At 35.4% G+C, this 14,781-nt stretch overlaps 2 protein-coding genes across 2 annotated transcripts; one reads left to right on the top strand and one right to left on the bottom strand.

Moving 5' to 3' along the window:
* The first annotated feature begins 1,032 nt into the window (after nucleotides 1–1,032).
* LOC131793579 (CTP synthase 1) lies at nucleotides 1,033–10,325 on the top strand. The gene is made up of 16 exons (XM_059111001.2): nucleotides 1,033–1,340; nucleotides 2,349–2,519; nucleotides 3,116–3,213; nucleotides 4,145–4,261; nucleotides 4,499–4,582; nucleotides 5,121–5,201; nucleotides 5,288–5,442; nucleotides 5,755–5,887; nucleotides 6,054–6,142; nucleotides 6,387–6,481; nucleotides 6,801–6,863; nucleotides 7,008–7,051; nucleotides 7,326–7,425; nucleotides 7,689–7,744; nucleotides 7,948–8,044; nucleotides 8,270–10,325. Exons 1-16 carry the CDS (start codon nucleotides 1,175–1,177, stop codon nucleotides 8,494–8,496), a joined length of 1,776 nt encoding a protein of 591 aa, XP_058966984.1. The 5' UTR covers nucleotides 1,033–1,174; the 3' UTR covers nucleotides 8,497–10,325.
* LOC131793580 (protein DGCR6-like) lies at nucleotides 10,223–14,746 on the bottom strand. The gene is given in 6 exon segments (XM_059111002.2): nucleotides 10,223–11,703; nucleotides 12,587–12,685; nucleotides 13,165–13,271; nucleotides 13,783–13,932; nucleotides 13,935–13,942; nucleotides 14,493–14,746. Coding segments are annotated over 6 exon segments (681 nt in total). The 5' UTR covers nucleotides 14,705–14,746; the 3' UTR covers nucleotides 10,223–11,598.
* Nucleotides 14,747–14,781: the final 35 nt, after the last annotated feature.

The raw sequence follows: 14,781 nt of genomic DNA, 5'->3' as shown, positions 1-14,781 counted from the left end.
CGACAGTTCTTATGGGCCAGTAGCAAACATCAAACAATCTATTGGAAATATAAAGGAATCGAAATTGTCATTTAAACAAAAATATATCTTAGGGATTCACATATCACTGGTGACTACAATCGTATCGGCTTTGTCGCCTGTCTAGCACTGAAATTACTTGCTACTAGCTCCTTTACTGGCTAGTACGTAAGTGCATGAAATATTTCACCAACTGACAGCAATTTTTATTGATTCCCAATCATATGTGTCATTGACAAATTTAAAAGTACACAGACGACATCGTACTAGCCAGGGGATACGTATATCACTGAGATCTCTCGTTCAGTGATATGTGTATCCTCAACATATCTCGGGGTTACGCATATCGCGGAAATCGTAGTAAGTGATATGTGTATCCCTTGGTAAAGCAAGCGCTGTTGTCTTTCTAGCAAATTACTAGCTAACTTATATATGGCTAGTAAGTGTATCATTGATTCCAAATTGACAGACGACAGCGAGTCAGGGGATACACATATCACTGCGATCGCCGTTCAGTGATATGTGTATCCCCAATACATCTTGGGGATACAATGTGGATACGCATATCGCGGCAATCGCAGTCAATATGTGTATCCCTTGGTAAAGCAAGCGCTTTTGTCTGTCCAGTTGCATTGTGATCTTCTTCCGTTTATATTTTGGATCGGAAACTTTAAAATATAAAACCACAAAATTTGTTCCTCGTAGCCACCATGTTTTCTTTGAAGCTCTAAAAGGCCCGGGTGCAAAGCTTCAGTGTTTTGTGTATCCCTACCAGGGGTACACATATCACTAGTGATATGTGTGCGGGGGTACACATATCACGGGGGTACACATATCACTGTGACACCGGGAAACAACCTCTTTCTTATGCCGAGTTCCGAATTCTTCCGAACTTTTCCGAGAGACCGACAAGTTGTTAGTCATGACTTGTTAATTTATGAAATCGACATCATCTTACTCGTTGACCAATGAGGAGCCAATTGTTCGCATAAAACCAACACGTGCCGTGTAAGTTGATAGCGCAGTTCTCGAAGAGAGCAGGGCGCCACTTACTCCCGGAGGGTTAAAATAATTTTAAGAAAAGTTTTCCCCTGTTTTCCAATTTTTTGAGGAACCTAGATACTGGGTTTAAAAGCTACTATACTTCTGCTCAAAGATGAAGTATATTCTGGTTACCGGTGGCGTTATTAGTGGGATCGGAAAAGGTGTTATCTCTAGCAGCATCGGAGCTCTATTAAAAGGATGTGGACTGCACGTTACTTCAATTAAAATCGATCCTTACCTGAACATCGACGCTGGGACATTCTCTCCTTACGAGCATGGTAAAGTCCTTTTTTTTCGTACATCTGTTGTCAAATGAGCGGCTGATAGCGCCCGGTTACATCTTTTGCGCGCGAAGTGCATGGTTCAAACGTGTCCCGCCATTTTTATTCGAGTTCGTTGGTACATCAGCTTGGAATTAGGAGAGAGTTTACAAGGTGTTGGTGGCAAGAGAATTTTGATGCTTTGTGAAATCTAGTTTTGGCAGCATTACGTAAAAAAAAATTCCAAAATGCAATATGCGTCGTAAGTTGTAGTCACAACTGCACATGGTGAATGAATGACTTATCAATTGCTTTCAAGCATACTGGTAACTGGAAAATATAAGGCTTAAAGTACGCACTATACATTGCAATTTTAAATGCTTTCCTCGAATAAAAAAGGAATTTAAACAGGAAAGAATTTAAGTGCTTTTAAATCTTGTTCAATCAGATTTCCTGTAGTTTGCTTCACGCGTGGCGATTCTGTGGGTTCACGCAATATTCGAATCAAGGCTTAAAAGCAGATAATTTTTCTCAAAATGTAGATTATGAGACATTGAATAACACATTACTTTATTTCCATCTTAAAATTTATATGATACCATTGTCCTAGGCCAAATCTGTTATACAAGATCTGATTATCACTATTTCCTGGTTTCTAAAATGGTCCACATTTTATACATGTTCATGGATATGGTTGGACAGAGAAACTGCTGTCGGATATCATAAAGTTAAGGCTTTTTTCTAACCTTTCTCAAAAATTGATCAGAAAAGAAACAAATTCCTCCTTGTGGTTTGACATCTGTTTGGCTTTTCTTTTGATGAGCTGGTAAACTTAACATATAATGACAAGTTTGTTGTGCAATATTTGTTGATGTTCAATTGCATGCTTCAGTTGCATGTTGTTGTTAACAGTTTAAAAGGGCCAGAGAAAACTTCAGTGATAACAAATCATAATTTTTAAAAATTATTTTGTTGTGTAACAGTTACATGTAATTAACTCAATATTTTAAACTTTCATCATTACAGGGGAAGTGTTTGTTTTGGATGATGGAGGTGAAGTAGATTTAGACCTTGGGAACTATGAAAGGTTCCTTGATGTAACTCTTCACCGGAGCAACAACATAACAACTGGTAAAATTTATCAGAGTGTGATTGATAAAGAGAGACGAGGGGATTACCTGGGTAAAACTGTTCAAGGTGAGTTAATTTTTAGTAATTCTTACTTTTAGCGTGCATCACTAAAGCATTGTTTTTATTATTTATTATTATAATTATTATTGTTGTTGTTGTTATTATTATCATCATTATTTTTATCATTGATATTATCATTTCATATATTTTTTGATTTTTTGCAACTTTTTTGCAATTATCTCAGAAAGATAACTATATAAACCATATATCTCAAGGGGACATGCCTTTCATAGCCCCTAAGTCCAATTTACACATTTGACTTCTGCTTCCTGCTACCAAGGCTCTTATGCAGAGACAAACCACCACAAAGAAAAAAATTTTTGTATCTGTGTGGTATACACCAATGGTAACATTTATTCACTATGGTGAATAGTGATTGATAGTTACCTTGCCACTTCATAGTTCAGGAAATATTCACCACTATTCACCTCCACTTTGGTGAATAATTGTTAATTATTGTATAATGATATGTATTCATTGAAATTAGAATCAGATTTTTTATTCCAAAATAAATATGGCTTTACTCATATATATGTGGTGTAATTGATACTATAAAGTGATGGATCTATGTTATCTGATATTTGTTCTTTTGTAATCTACAGTGGTCCCTCATATCACTGATGCTATTCAAGACTGGGTAACAAAGGTGTCCGCTGAACCTGTTGAGAAGGATATCAAGGCTGATGTTTGTCTTATTGAGGTATAGTAATCTACTAATAACAAATTATATTTAGGGCAATTTCCAACTGATTGTCTAAAGTAATCAGTGATTGCTTTGGTTAACCTCAACTTTGTTCTGTGATTGGTTCTGAAATTTGCACCATCATCTCAACAAATTAATTAAACAATTGCAACTTAGTCATATGCAAAAACAAGCAATTTGCTTGTTTTTTTGTATGTTTTTTTGACACTATAATGAAAAATGGTCCAATAGTAAATTATTGTTCTCAGAGAAACAATGGATCATTGCTTAGATTTAGTGTGAGAGTGCAAAATTGAGACTTAGTAGAGGTCAATATTCCATTGCCATGGGTTTGTTCTGATGTGGTTTCATGTACCTATGCCTATAATCAGGTTCGAAGGTTCTTGTATCAACATCCCTTGACTAAAATTGGCTTAAAAGAAGAAAAGAATCCAAAAAAAAACTTGGACAAATTCTCAGGAGCAAAGCCAGCCCAAATGAAACAGAGGCCCTAGATTTTTAAAATGTTTCAAAATTCAGTGAGGGGACCCATTTACTCCTCTGAACAATTCTTCTTGGAGTTTTATTCTGTCAAAGCATGTAACCTCTGCTGGAGACAGAGCACTGTGTTTTGATAGTAAGTGGACCCTGGAGTTCGATATGTATTTTTCTACAATTTCTTCAGGAAACAGGTTCAATTAGTCTGAAGTTTTGACATGTGGTTGTACATTTATCTCTGTTGTCTCTACTTGAGATGTGCATTACAATGTTAGCGATGTTGTTCCTAGACAAAATTTGAGGTTAGAGTTTGAAGGCTGAAGTTCATTGTATATGAATGTGTGACAGTTAATTGCTGTTTTAATCTTACAAAAATATAAGATGCTTGAATGTATAATGAATGCAAGCATTAGGTAATGATGGATTTTTTTTCTGTTGTATTTTTTATAAGCTTGGAGGGACAATTGGTGACATCGAGGGTATGCCTTATATTGAAGCTTTCCGTCAGTTCCAGTTTAGAGTTGGAAGAGACAATTTTTGTGTGGTCCATGTCAGTTTGGTGCCTGAGGTATACTTTACTTCATAGGAATCTGTGCACATATCTAGTCCCCTTTCTTGTACACCAAGGGTTTTCATAACAGAGAGTTGATGGTACCAAAGATAGATGTAACTTAAGTTGTTACATGACTTGTAACGAATTGCCTAGGAAAACAGAAAGCAACAATTTCAAATTTCAAATGAAGCATAAACATAATATTTCTTTCCTTTAAGTTAATAAAGGCTGTATTAAATTTGTATTCCTCAGCCTGATTCTACAGGTGAGCAGAAGACAAAGCCTACACAAAACAGTGTGCGAGAACTGCGTGGTTTAGGCCTGAGTCCTGATCTGGTAAGTTACTGGTCTCTTAACCTTTTGACCCCCAGAAGTGATTAACATGTGACTTTTTCCTATAATATCCATATGTTATCCTCAAACTTGTCAAGTAGAAGTTTTTAACTTGATTTAACACCAAATTCTTGTAGGAATTGTGTAGCAGCTAGAGAGGAGAATTAAGAATCACATCCTGGTAGTTAAAGGGTTAACTTGTGGCAAAACTTAGATAAATTTTCCATACTTAAGGTATTATGATCTGCTTTGTGGTTTAGGTGGGTGGGTCATATCTGCTGGTATAATGTTATTCTCGTTACTCTGAACCAGTGCAAGCCTGCTCACTGAAAACCAAAAGTTTGAAACTGTAACAACACTTTTATTGTTGACCAATAATGTTACTATGTTTGTGGCATGTTTACGATGATTATTATATTACATCTTTCTATAGAAGACCATCTCCTCTACTTTGTCTTTGCAAAAGGGAAAGGCAGATTTTTCATTTGTATGTACAGTGCACAAGATAAATTTGAAACTTTTCTTTTAAATAACTTTGTAGATTATGTGTAGATGCAAGAATACAGTGACAAACTCTGTCAAGCAGAAGGTGTCTTTGTTCTGCCATGTCCCTCCAGAGCAGGTGAGAATTTTTCATAAAATCTTAGGGATTCCTTTCCTCTCTTTTTAAACAAACAGGAAATTTTAAATTTTATTTGTTTTTTTCAGGTGATAGATGTCCACGACTGCAAATCCATTTACAGGGTTCCCGTGTTGTTATCGAACCAAGGAATTGTTTCATTTTTTTCCAAAAGGCTTCAATTGGAAATCAAGTCACGTAAACCAAGACATTTTTTGGTGCAATGGAGAGAATTAGCAGAGAGGTAAGTGAGTGAGACTGTCTCTTAGTGCAAAGTACTACATATAGTAGTGACCCAAAAAAAACAAACCCATGTTGATATTTTTGGAAGAATACTTAACTTAATTTAACTTTAAGTTAAGAACTTAACCCTGTAAACCAGAGTCCCGGGCTATTGTATTACAATCTGTGGTGAAAGACTAAGTAACCCATGTGTTAGTTGGTAGTGACGTCATCAGTTCATGAGGGGTTCAGACATATTTAATCATGTTGATATGGCAGGTAATTATTCATCAGCATAGATTTTGGTAATTCTCTTTCTCTCTCTTGTTATCAGAGACGAGCGACTCCTGGATGAAGTTAAGATTGCTCTTGTTGGAAAGTACACAAAGCTAGAAGATGCATATATTTCTGTTCTAAAAGCTCTGAAACATGCATCCCTCCATTGTAACAGGCGTCTTCAAGTTGTGGTAGGTACCTTATAATCTGTTTAAGAATTATGGTGTATGAAATAATTGAAAAAGAGGCACTTTTTTAATTATAGGACTCGTTTACTTGGTTGCATGACTGCATACATGTATAACTACTTGATGAATTTTTTGATGTAAAGGACTCTTGTTGTTTCTAATCCCTCAGTGGGTAGAGTCTGAAAATCTTGAGAAGGAGGTTCAAGAGAGAGATCCAGTGAAATACCATGAAGCTTGGCAAAGGTTGTGTGGATGCGAGTGAGTAACTTGGACCACATCTTTCTGATGTTAACATTTTATTGTGTGTTTCTGGTTTAAGAAGTGGTTGATGTACTCTGTTCTAATTGCACTACACTCTTAGGTCTACTCGGGTGTAACAAATCTTGAATGTTCAGGACAGAAAAATACAACAGCAACAAAGAAATAATTTTTAGGAATAGTGCTATCCCTATTTTCTACAGTTTCAGACAAAATCTGATTGTGTTTTTCATGATTACTGTAGCGGTATATTGGTACCAGGGGGATTTGGAAAAAGAGGCACAGAGGGGAAAATAGCAGCAGCTGAATGGGCAAGAAAGATGAAGAAACCTTACCTGGGTATGTTATTATCTTAGATTGTTGAGTTTAGTTTAATTTGTGATCTATTTTTTAGACCTTTCAATTAGCAATGAATTGGGACCTAACCCTTTAACTCCCGGGATCTGATTGTTAATTCTTCCATCTAGCTACAACGCATTTTCTTGTAAAATAGTAACGAGAGTTTGGTGTAGATAAAGATAATGAATTCTGCATTATAAGTTTGAGTATTCTTATTGCCTATTTGCTGGATTATGTATTGGATATTAAAGGTTGAAGTTACACATTAATCACTTCAGGGATTCAAAGGTTTAAAGGATCATTTTTCTTTCTGGACTAGGTGTTTGCTATGGACTGCAATTAGCTGTCATTGAATTCGCCAGAAACATTCTAGGATTGAAAGGTAAGAGTGCAGTGTCTTAATATAAGTTGTCTTCTTCAAGAAATTAAACTCGGAAATATCTTATACTGGTCAGACATGTCTTGATCTTCCTTGATTTGGGTTCAACCACATCACTGATCAACTCTAACATTCTATAATTTTTAGATGCAAACTCCACAGAAAATGAACCAGATACCAAAAATCCAGTGGTAAGTACAGGTGTATTATTATTTCATAATGCTTGCCTAAAAGCCTAAAACCAGATGTTTGTTTGTTTGTTTGTTTGTTTGTTAACAACCATGATTTCAAAATTTTAAATTCTGTAGAAAGATTCAAACTGAACTTCTCAGCATCTCAAACTTATATTACACTCATTTCTCTTGGTATTTTGAGTAATTAGGCTTCTATATTTGTGATTTCCTCTTTGAAGAGTTAAAGATGACAAAAGCTTCTTGAAACAAAATTAATAAGTATTATTACTAGGTTATTGAAATGCCTGAGCACAACCCAGGTCAGCTTGGAGGGACCATGAGGCTTGGAAGACGACGGACAGTGTTTTCAAAGGTGCATGAGAGTATAACAAGTGAGTACTGGTAACATATTATTCCAAAATGGTGTAAGTCTAGTATATTTTATTTATTTCTTTATTTATTTTGTACAGAGTGAAGTACAAGTAACTTGTTTTCTCAGCATCTAAATGTATGAGATAAATTCTTATTTTCACATGAACCTTAGGAGGTTTTACCTCGCTGGTGTTGTAGTCCAAGAGAAGTACAATCCCTAATGATGTAAACATTTGCAGTTTTACAAGTTCCTCACATTTGTTCCTTCACATCTTTTATTCAGGAAAGCTTTACAAGAATGCAGAGTTTGTAGAAGAGAGACATAGGCACAGATATGAGGTAAGAGAGGCTATTCAATAATGAAAATCACTTATGGTGATTTTGTGACTCCTGCATCTAACCACAAAACTCTATATGGCATGGTTGTAAGTGTATCCAATTTTTTCATTTAGACACTTTTTTTTTGTTGCAGTCATAATGTACCCTAATAGCAAGTGTTTTTTTTTTTATTTTTTTTTATTTTTTTTTATTTTACAATTAAGGTCAATCCAGAATATGTAAGTCAATTTGAGGAAAAGGGAATGAAATTTGTTGGCCGAGATGTGGAAGGTGAACGAATGGAAATCATGGAGATCAAAGGTACATGGTTGAAGTAATTGCTCTGATGACGGGCTAACACCCAAAATGTCAACTTTTAAACTCTTTATGGTTTCCCATTTACATTATTAACTAATTTGATAATACTAGATTACCATAGTTTGCCATTAGTTGGCTGGTAAACCTATTTAGGTGAGTAAAACATTGGGTGACAGGATTTTCCTGCATACTGAATTAACCTAACTGAGCAACCTTACTTATTTTCAGACCATCCCTATTTTGTTGGAGTCCAGTATCACCCAGAATACATAAGTCGACCAATCAGACCATCCCCTCCCTACTTGGGATTGATTTTGGCAGCCATAGGAAAACTCACCCCATATATTGCCAGAGGATGCCGCTTGTCACCAAGATGCAGCATCAGTGAAGATGAAGATGAGGATGAGGAATTGGCAAACATGGCAGCAGAAAAACTCCCAGATTTCAATGTTTAGGTGAAGAGAAGAAAATTCCTTAAGTGTTACTCTTTTTATCATTGGAAACTGATGTCTTTGTACTAAAGCTATTAGGCTTTACAATGGTGCAGATTTATGTCCTTAATACAATGTACATGTGGTAGGAAAAATAAGGATATCCCATACTGATAGCATCATCAGTATCATAATTGTATTGTATCTAAAGTTTAAGTTGAACAGTGTACAATATTTTATAACAACAACTCTCTAAAGCTCTGTGTTGTGATTTAATTTTATCCTTGGTTCCATTTTTACTTGCTTGTTAAAATACTCAAGTGATAAAAATTATCGTAGTGTAAAAGGAGAGAAAACAAAGAATGCTGTTATTACACCAAGGATGAAGGTTAACCACATCACAAACAGTGTGGCTTTTTACTCTGACTTTTGGGATCATGTATCTACATACACAAGGTCCTTCATACTTACCAGTATTTTTAATTACAATTTGTGCGATATTTAATGAACTTTGTATTGCCTCAGTGTTCACTACAAAAGTTGTCTTGAAAAACTTAAATCTGGTCTACTAACGTTTTTATAATTAGACATGGTTTGATGCTACTCTGGTTTAAAGATTTAATGAATGTTACTGAGAAGTTACAATTCATAGACCCAATGTTTCGACACTCCTGTCAAGTGCCTTCTTCAGGGGTGAACTAAACGCTGCAACAAGAGGTCCTTTTATACGCTCACTAATTAGCTGCCCTTTTTTTCTGATGAGGTGTAAATAGGTGTCAGGAAGTAAGCCACCATCATCACGATTTGAATTGTGATGATGGCACTACACAGTAGTCTTGAAATGTTGGGTCTATAAATTGTAACTTCTCGGTTACATTCACTAAATCTTTAAACCAGAGTAGCATAAAACCATGTCTGATTGTCCACCTGGTTGCCAAGTGAACTTTCATATATTTTTTTATAATTGATATATCTTTCACCTCTAGACTATCTGACTATTATCTCTCAATTTCCTTTTCTGGTCACACAAGACTTAGATAGGACAGGATAAATTTCCTTTTTCAAAAAGTTAGTTTTCTTGGTCTTGCTTGTGATCAAATGAAAATGGAAATGAATTTGAACTATTTTACAAAAATGATCTTGTACTTAGATAAAATATTTTGCCATCTCAGATTATTCTATACCTAGAATCTAGAATAGAGGCAATGATAAAAAATTTAAACTGCAAAGAATCTTTTAAAGTTTAGTTTAAAAAATAAATTAACTCCATTTATTCTTGTGTAACAGTAATGCCAAGAGGACAAGTTGTGAAAGGAAATCTCTTGCAGTAGAATAAGTTGCTGTTAAAACAATGAAAATGTCTTTTTTTTAGATTTGAAAAATTTCTTTAAAATTTGGGAAAGAAAAACTGAAAACAAATACAAGTAATTTAATGCTTTAATTTCTTGAAAGGCACTACTTTGGCTTGTATGATGTTCTACAGTTGCCACTACTATCATCAGACAATAGCTCTTTTTTTTGTAAGAGTCCACAAGGGATCATGCAAATATAAAAGGGGACAGGAACACATCACAGCATTCAAAAAGGAGACACAGAATTCCAGTTTGAAAACAGTCCACATCTTTTTTTTTCCTTGCCCTAAGTACCTTATTTCTATTTAAGACAAGATTCTTTTTGATAAGTTGTTCCACTGGTGATTTTTTTCTTTACTTTATACAAGGGAAAAGTAGAGCTAAGGGTTTTCTTTAAAAAAAAAAACAACAACAACAAGGTAACAGATGGAGAATAGTTGTAAGTAGCAGTAATAAGATGTAAATCTCCACATCTGAATAAATAACATTTTGGGCCATTGAGATTCAGGGGAAGGATTCTACCTAAGGCTGGCTTTTGTGTGTTGGCAAAATCCCAGTCAGCTGGGAATTCATTACTGTTTTCTAACCATCCCAGAGTTTCCCAACTAATGGAAACTCAAAATGATAGACATCTTCAGTTTGGAAAAAATCCCAGAGACATGCAGTTTTGATTTCACCATTTCCAGACCCTTCCAGAGTTCTCCAACTGATAAAAACATGAAATTATAGACATTCTCAGTTGTCTGGGCTGGTTGGCAAGATATTGGGAAACTTTGGAAGGGTTTCTGTTTTCCTGGTGCACCCAACTTTTCTTCGGAGCTCAATAGTCATTGAAGATCAAGATCAATAGTTTGCTCTTCTACTTGCTTAGCTCCAGCACACCTGAGTCACATAGACTGGAATATGTAATCCATCCAAACAAACACCTGGTGCTTTCCAGATATATTTGACAAAATCTGAAATGGCTGGGAAACAGTGAAATCTCTAATCATCTTGGATTTTCTTATTTCCAATGTCTTATAGACACCTTAGTCGAGCTGTTGCTAAAGTTATACTCTACTAGATCACAATTTGGTTATGGAACAATATGAATGTTTTCCCTTGTGGCCTCAACAGCCTTTGGCTTTTTTTTAAAAATTTTTTTAATATCAATATTTAATTGAAATCAATTACTTAAATAAGCACTTGTAAATTTGCTCAGGGTTAATTTGTATTTATTTAATTTAACAATAGCAGTTATTTGTACACTGTAGTGTATATGTATAAAGGCTACATTACATTGGAATTAAAATATATTGTCGAAATACAAATAGTGTTGTTGATGAAATGTTGTCATGAAAATGTCCAAGGTTGGTCACTCATTTTTTTCTTATTATTAAAAAAAATTTGGTGAGTTTGAGTGTATTTTGCAGTGGAAAAAATGTTTCCTGTTACAGGAACGTATAGGAAAGAAGGCTTCAAATTTTTTCTTTTGAATCCAAGAAAGATCAGCCAAGAAATTCTCCTTTCAAGTTCATGTGAACTACAATGTTCAGATCATTCTAAGGAAACCACTATGAGAAGATTTTCACTATGAGCTTTATATGGTGGCACTTCAGACAGGCAAGATGTAATGAATACTGTGTGGGTGGGTAGCATTTGTTTTCTCAAAAATTTAACATCTTTTATGTATCTGATGCAAAAAGAAAGCTGAACTGCTACTTGAAAAACTTGAACTCAACTAGTCATCCCAAGAAAACATGTTCTAAATGTGTCTTTCCAAGAAATGTAGCCACTAACTGGGAGTGTGTTCCATTCGCTGTATAAAATCCAGTATATACATCTGAAGGCGAACTTCATTAGGGTTGTTTGTTATAGAAAACATGGGCACACCAGCTCTCTGTGCAAGGAAAAAAAAAATTTTTATTTCATAGTGGCTTATGCCTTGAAACAGCTGAAATGTGCCATTTATTCCAAACCAGATACATTTTCACCCCCAAGAGTAACAAATGTGTTTTAATATTAATGCATTCTTGAGTAAACAGTTGCAAAAGCACAAAATTTTTTTTTGTCAACCGGAGCATGTCGTGTTAATAGGAAATGTAAGGAAGGCAGTGCAAAGAGTGATAAATTGTGCTTTAGGAAATGACAGGGTTGGAAGCAAATTTGTCCTTGCACCCAGAACATCCACATAGCATGGACTTGTTGTGAAATGAGGTTAACCTTTTAACTCCTGGAGGTGATTGATACCTAATTTCTCCCTAATATATAGATTTAGCCAAGCCTAAAAGCGGAGCTCGCATTTTTTTTCCTCACACATCTCAAGGGTACAATGCCTTGCCCCGGCCAGGACTAGAACCCAGGTCGTCCAACTCAGAACCCAGTGCACTGACCACTGGACTACTGGACAAAGCCATGGCGTTGGCATGCCCACGTTACAGTTGACCATGCACGTTAAAAGTAGCACCTTATACGGTCATACGATCGTACAGTCATACAGTTGTACATCCAAATTTTTTCAGCTTGATGGGTTACTACTATTTTGTATAATTATGGGGCTATGCGGGCTCCGCTATATATCCATACATTATACAACAAACAGGTAATGAGAATACTCAAGATTATCAGGTAAAGGTTGTTCTCTTGATCTAACACCAAATTCTTGTAACTAATTTAAAAGGAAATGTGTAGCAGCTAGAAGGGAGAATTAACAATCAGACTTTAAAGGGTTAACCATTTTCTTAGAATTGAAAAATAAATTTAAAGCACAAAATACAGCTTACTTGGAGGGTTGCTTGTTGGTCACAAACAATCTGGTCCAACTCAAGGACTACTTTCTGATCAACTTGAAGCACTTCTGTCTCTAACTTTTCTTCCAAAGCCTAGAAATTTTAGCACTATTTTCAACAACATGCAGATTAAGGAGTTGGACATGCAGGCATCATCAAATATGCAATTTTTTTCTGCTGTCAGTTATGTTGCAAACTGATCAGAAGAATTTATTTTATTTAAAGAGGTGTTCAGGAACCTGGTAAGAGAAGAATGGAGTTTGCTCCAGTTTATTTGTTTCTGCTGTAAATTGAGAGTTGCCAAAATAATTGATGGTAGCATGGAGCTGAACTGCAAGTAAGAAACGAGGCCTTAGAGTCTGCACTTCACTGAAAGTTGCAGTCAGTGATGGCCACTACCAATCAAGTATTCATGAAGATACAAAGGTGAGGCTGAAGGAGGTCTTAGGGTGTATTTGATGCCCTTTAAGATAGGAGTGATGATAATGGACATGATCGCAGGTTAGGGGATGGGTTAAAAATTAAACTTTCAATGCTATCTTAAGCACTGTGATTAACATAAAAAAGCTTACTTTCTTTTCTTGTGTATTTGATGCCTCTACCAGAGGCAGATTATGAGGCCGTTGCTCACATTGCTGAATGGCATCTTTATGTTTCTTGGCCATCTGCATCCTCTGAGCTGAGGATCAAAGTAAATAACAAATACAGACCAATAATTTAACACATTTTATCCTATTAAATAATAATATTTCTATGATTGTAATATATGTTTATGATTTTGTCATTACCTTTCACATTCAATTTTATGATTAGTACCACCCATACTCCTAAGTCAGGTTTCCATGACAATTCTTGATAACCATCCAAAGATTTACTACACTCTACTATTATCGGAAGGCTGCTCTGAGCAAGAGGTTATATATTTAGATGCTGTGTGACCACTCATGCTCACACTCCAACAGACTGATAAAGAATAAAGGATTCAGCCAGAATATTGGTAACTGATTTGGCCAAAGTCACTTGGGTATTGTATGTGTTCCGATTGCTAGTTATTGGTACACCAGTTAAAATAGTTGTTATATGGTGCACCCATGCACAAACTGACAATTCCCACCAACAATTGCGCAAAATAAAAATTACTAGAATTCAAATACAAATTCTTATGATCCAAAATATACATTGTGATCTACCTTTCTGCGAATTGACTAATTTCATTCTTTTGTTGAGTAAGTTTCTTTCAGTAAGTTGCTGTATGTCTTCCAGTCCCTTTACAATCTCAAATACTGTTCCATCAAGAAGACAAGTTGCAATTCCTGATAGTACATCATAAGTGAATTGTTTTTGTAGGTACTAAAATGAAAGGCAAAAACAGGTTACTTTATTACATTTAGAGTAAACGGGTCATCAAAATTATTTCCTTTCATTGCACCCCTTTACTACATAGCCATAAAAACTTAACAAAAAATGGCATAAATACAATTAAACAGAGTTATTAGTTAATTGAATATTTAATTTAAGCTTTCCTTTAAAATCATATCAGGCCAACTCGAACAAGGTGACCAAGACGTGAACGAGCACAAGGTCAATTCCGTTTTTCCGAGGTATTTCAAAGCAAATTATGGGTCACTGCGCTTTAAATCAGAGAATAAAATCGTTACATTAAGCCGTATTTACACAAAAGATTTCTCTTTGGCGAGAAACTTTTACGAGAGACTATAGTGGGTTTTGAGGATATTCTTCTCGAAAAAGTTTTTCATGGCAAGCTAAGTGTACTCATGTACTATAATGTCTTATGATAAAGACTTTTTTATTTATCGGAAAGCAAATGAGAAAACAAGTCATTGTAAACGTATTTAAATAAAGCGGAAGCTTTAAAAATACAAAAAGGGGGAATTTCTACCCAGGCAGATCTCGAACCATGGCTTGAAGTTGGGTCAGATAACTTGTTAGTTTCTTTTGTTCCGCTTCAATCCGCTGTTGTTCCTTCCGGTACTCCTCCTCTTTTCGAAGCATTTCATCTCGAACTGTGGCCAGTAGATTTGGATCTAAATTTGTTTGATAATTCCATTTTGGTTGCCTTTGTCCCCCACTACTGCCGTAAAAGTAGGACATTTTGAAAGAGAAATATGGAGTTTTGATGGTCAAGAGGGAGATGAAAACAGTCAGGCAAAACGCAATTGGAAGAGCGA

Source organism: Pocillopora verrucosa, chromosome 9 (assembly GCF_036669915.1).
Source record: "Pocillopora verrucosa isolate sample1 chromosome 9, ASM3666991v2, whole genome shotgun sequence".
Classification (NCBI taxonomy): domain Eukaryota; kingdom Metazoa; phylum Cnidaria; class Anthozoa; order Scleractinia; family Pocilloporidae; genus Pocillopora; species Pocillopora verrucosa.
Note: the sequence above shows the minus strand (reverse complement) of the source record. Positions and strands in the feature narration are given on the sequence as shown.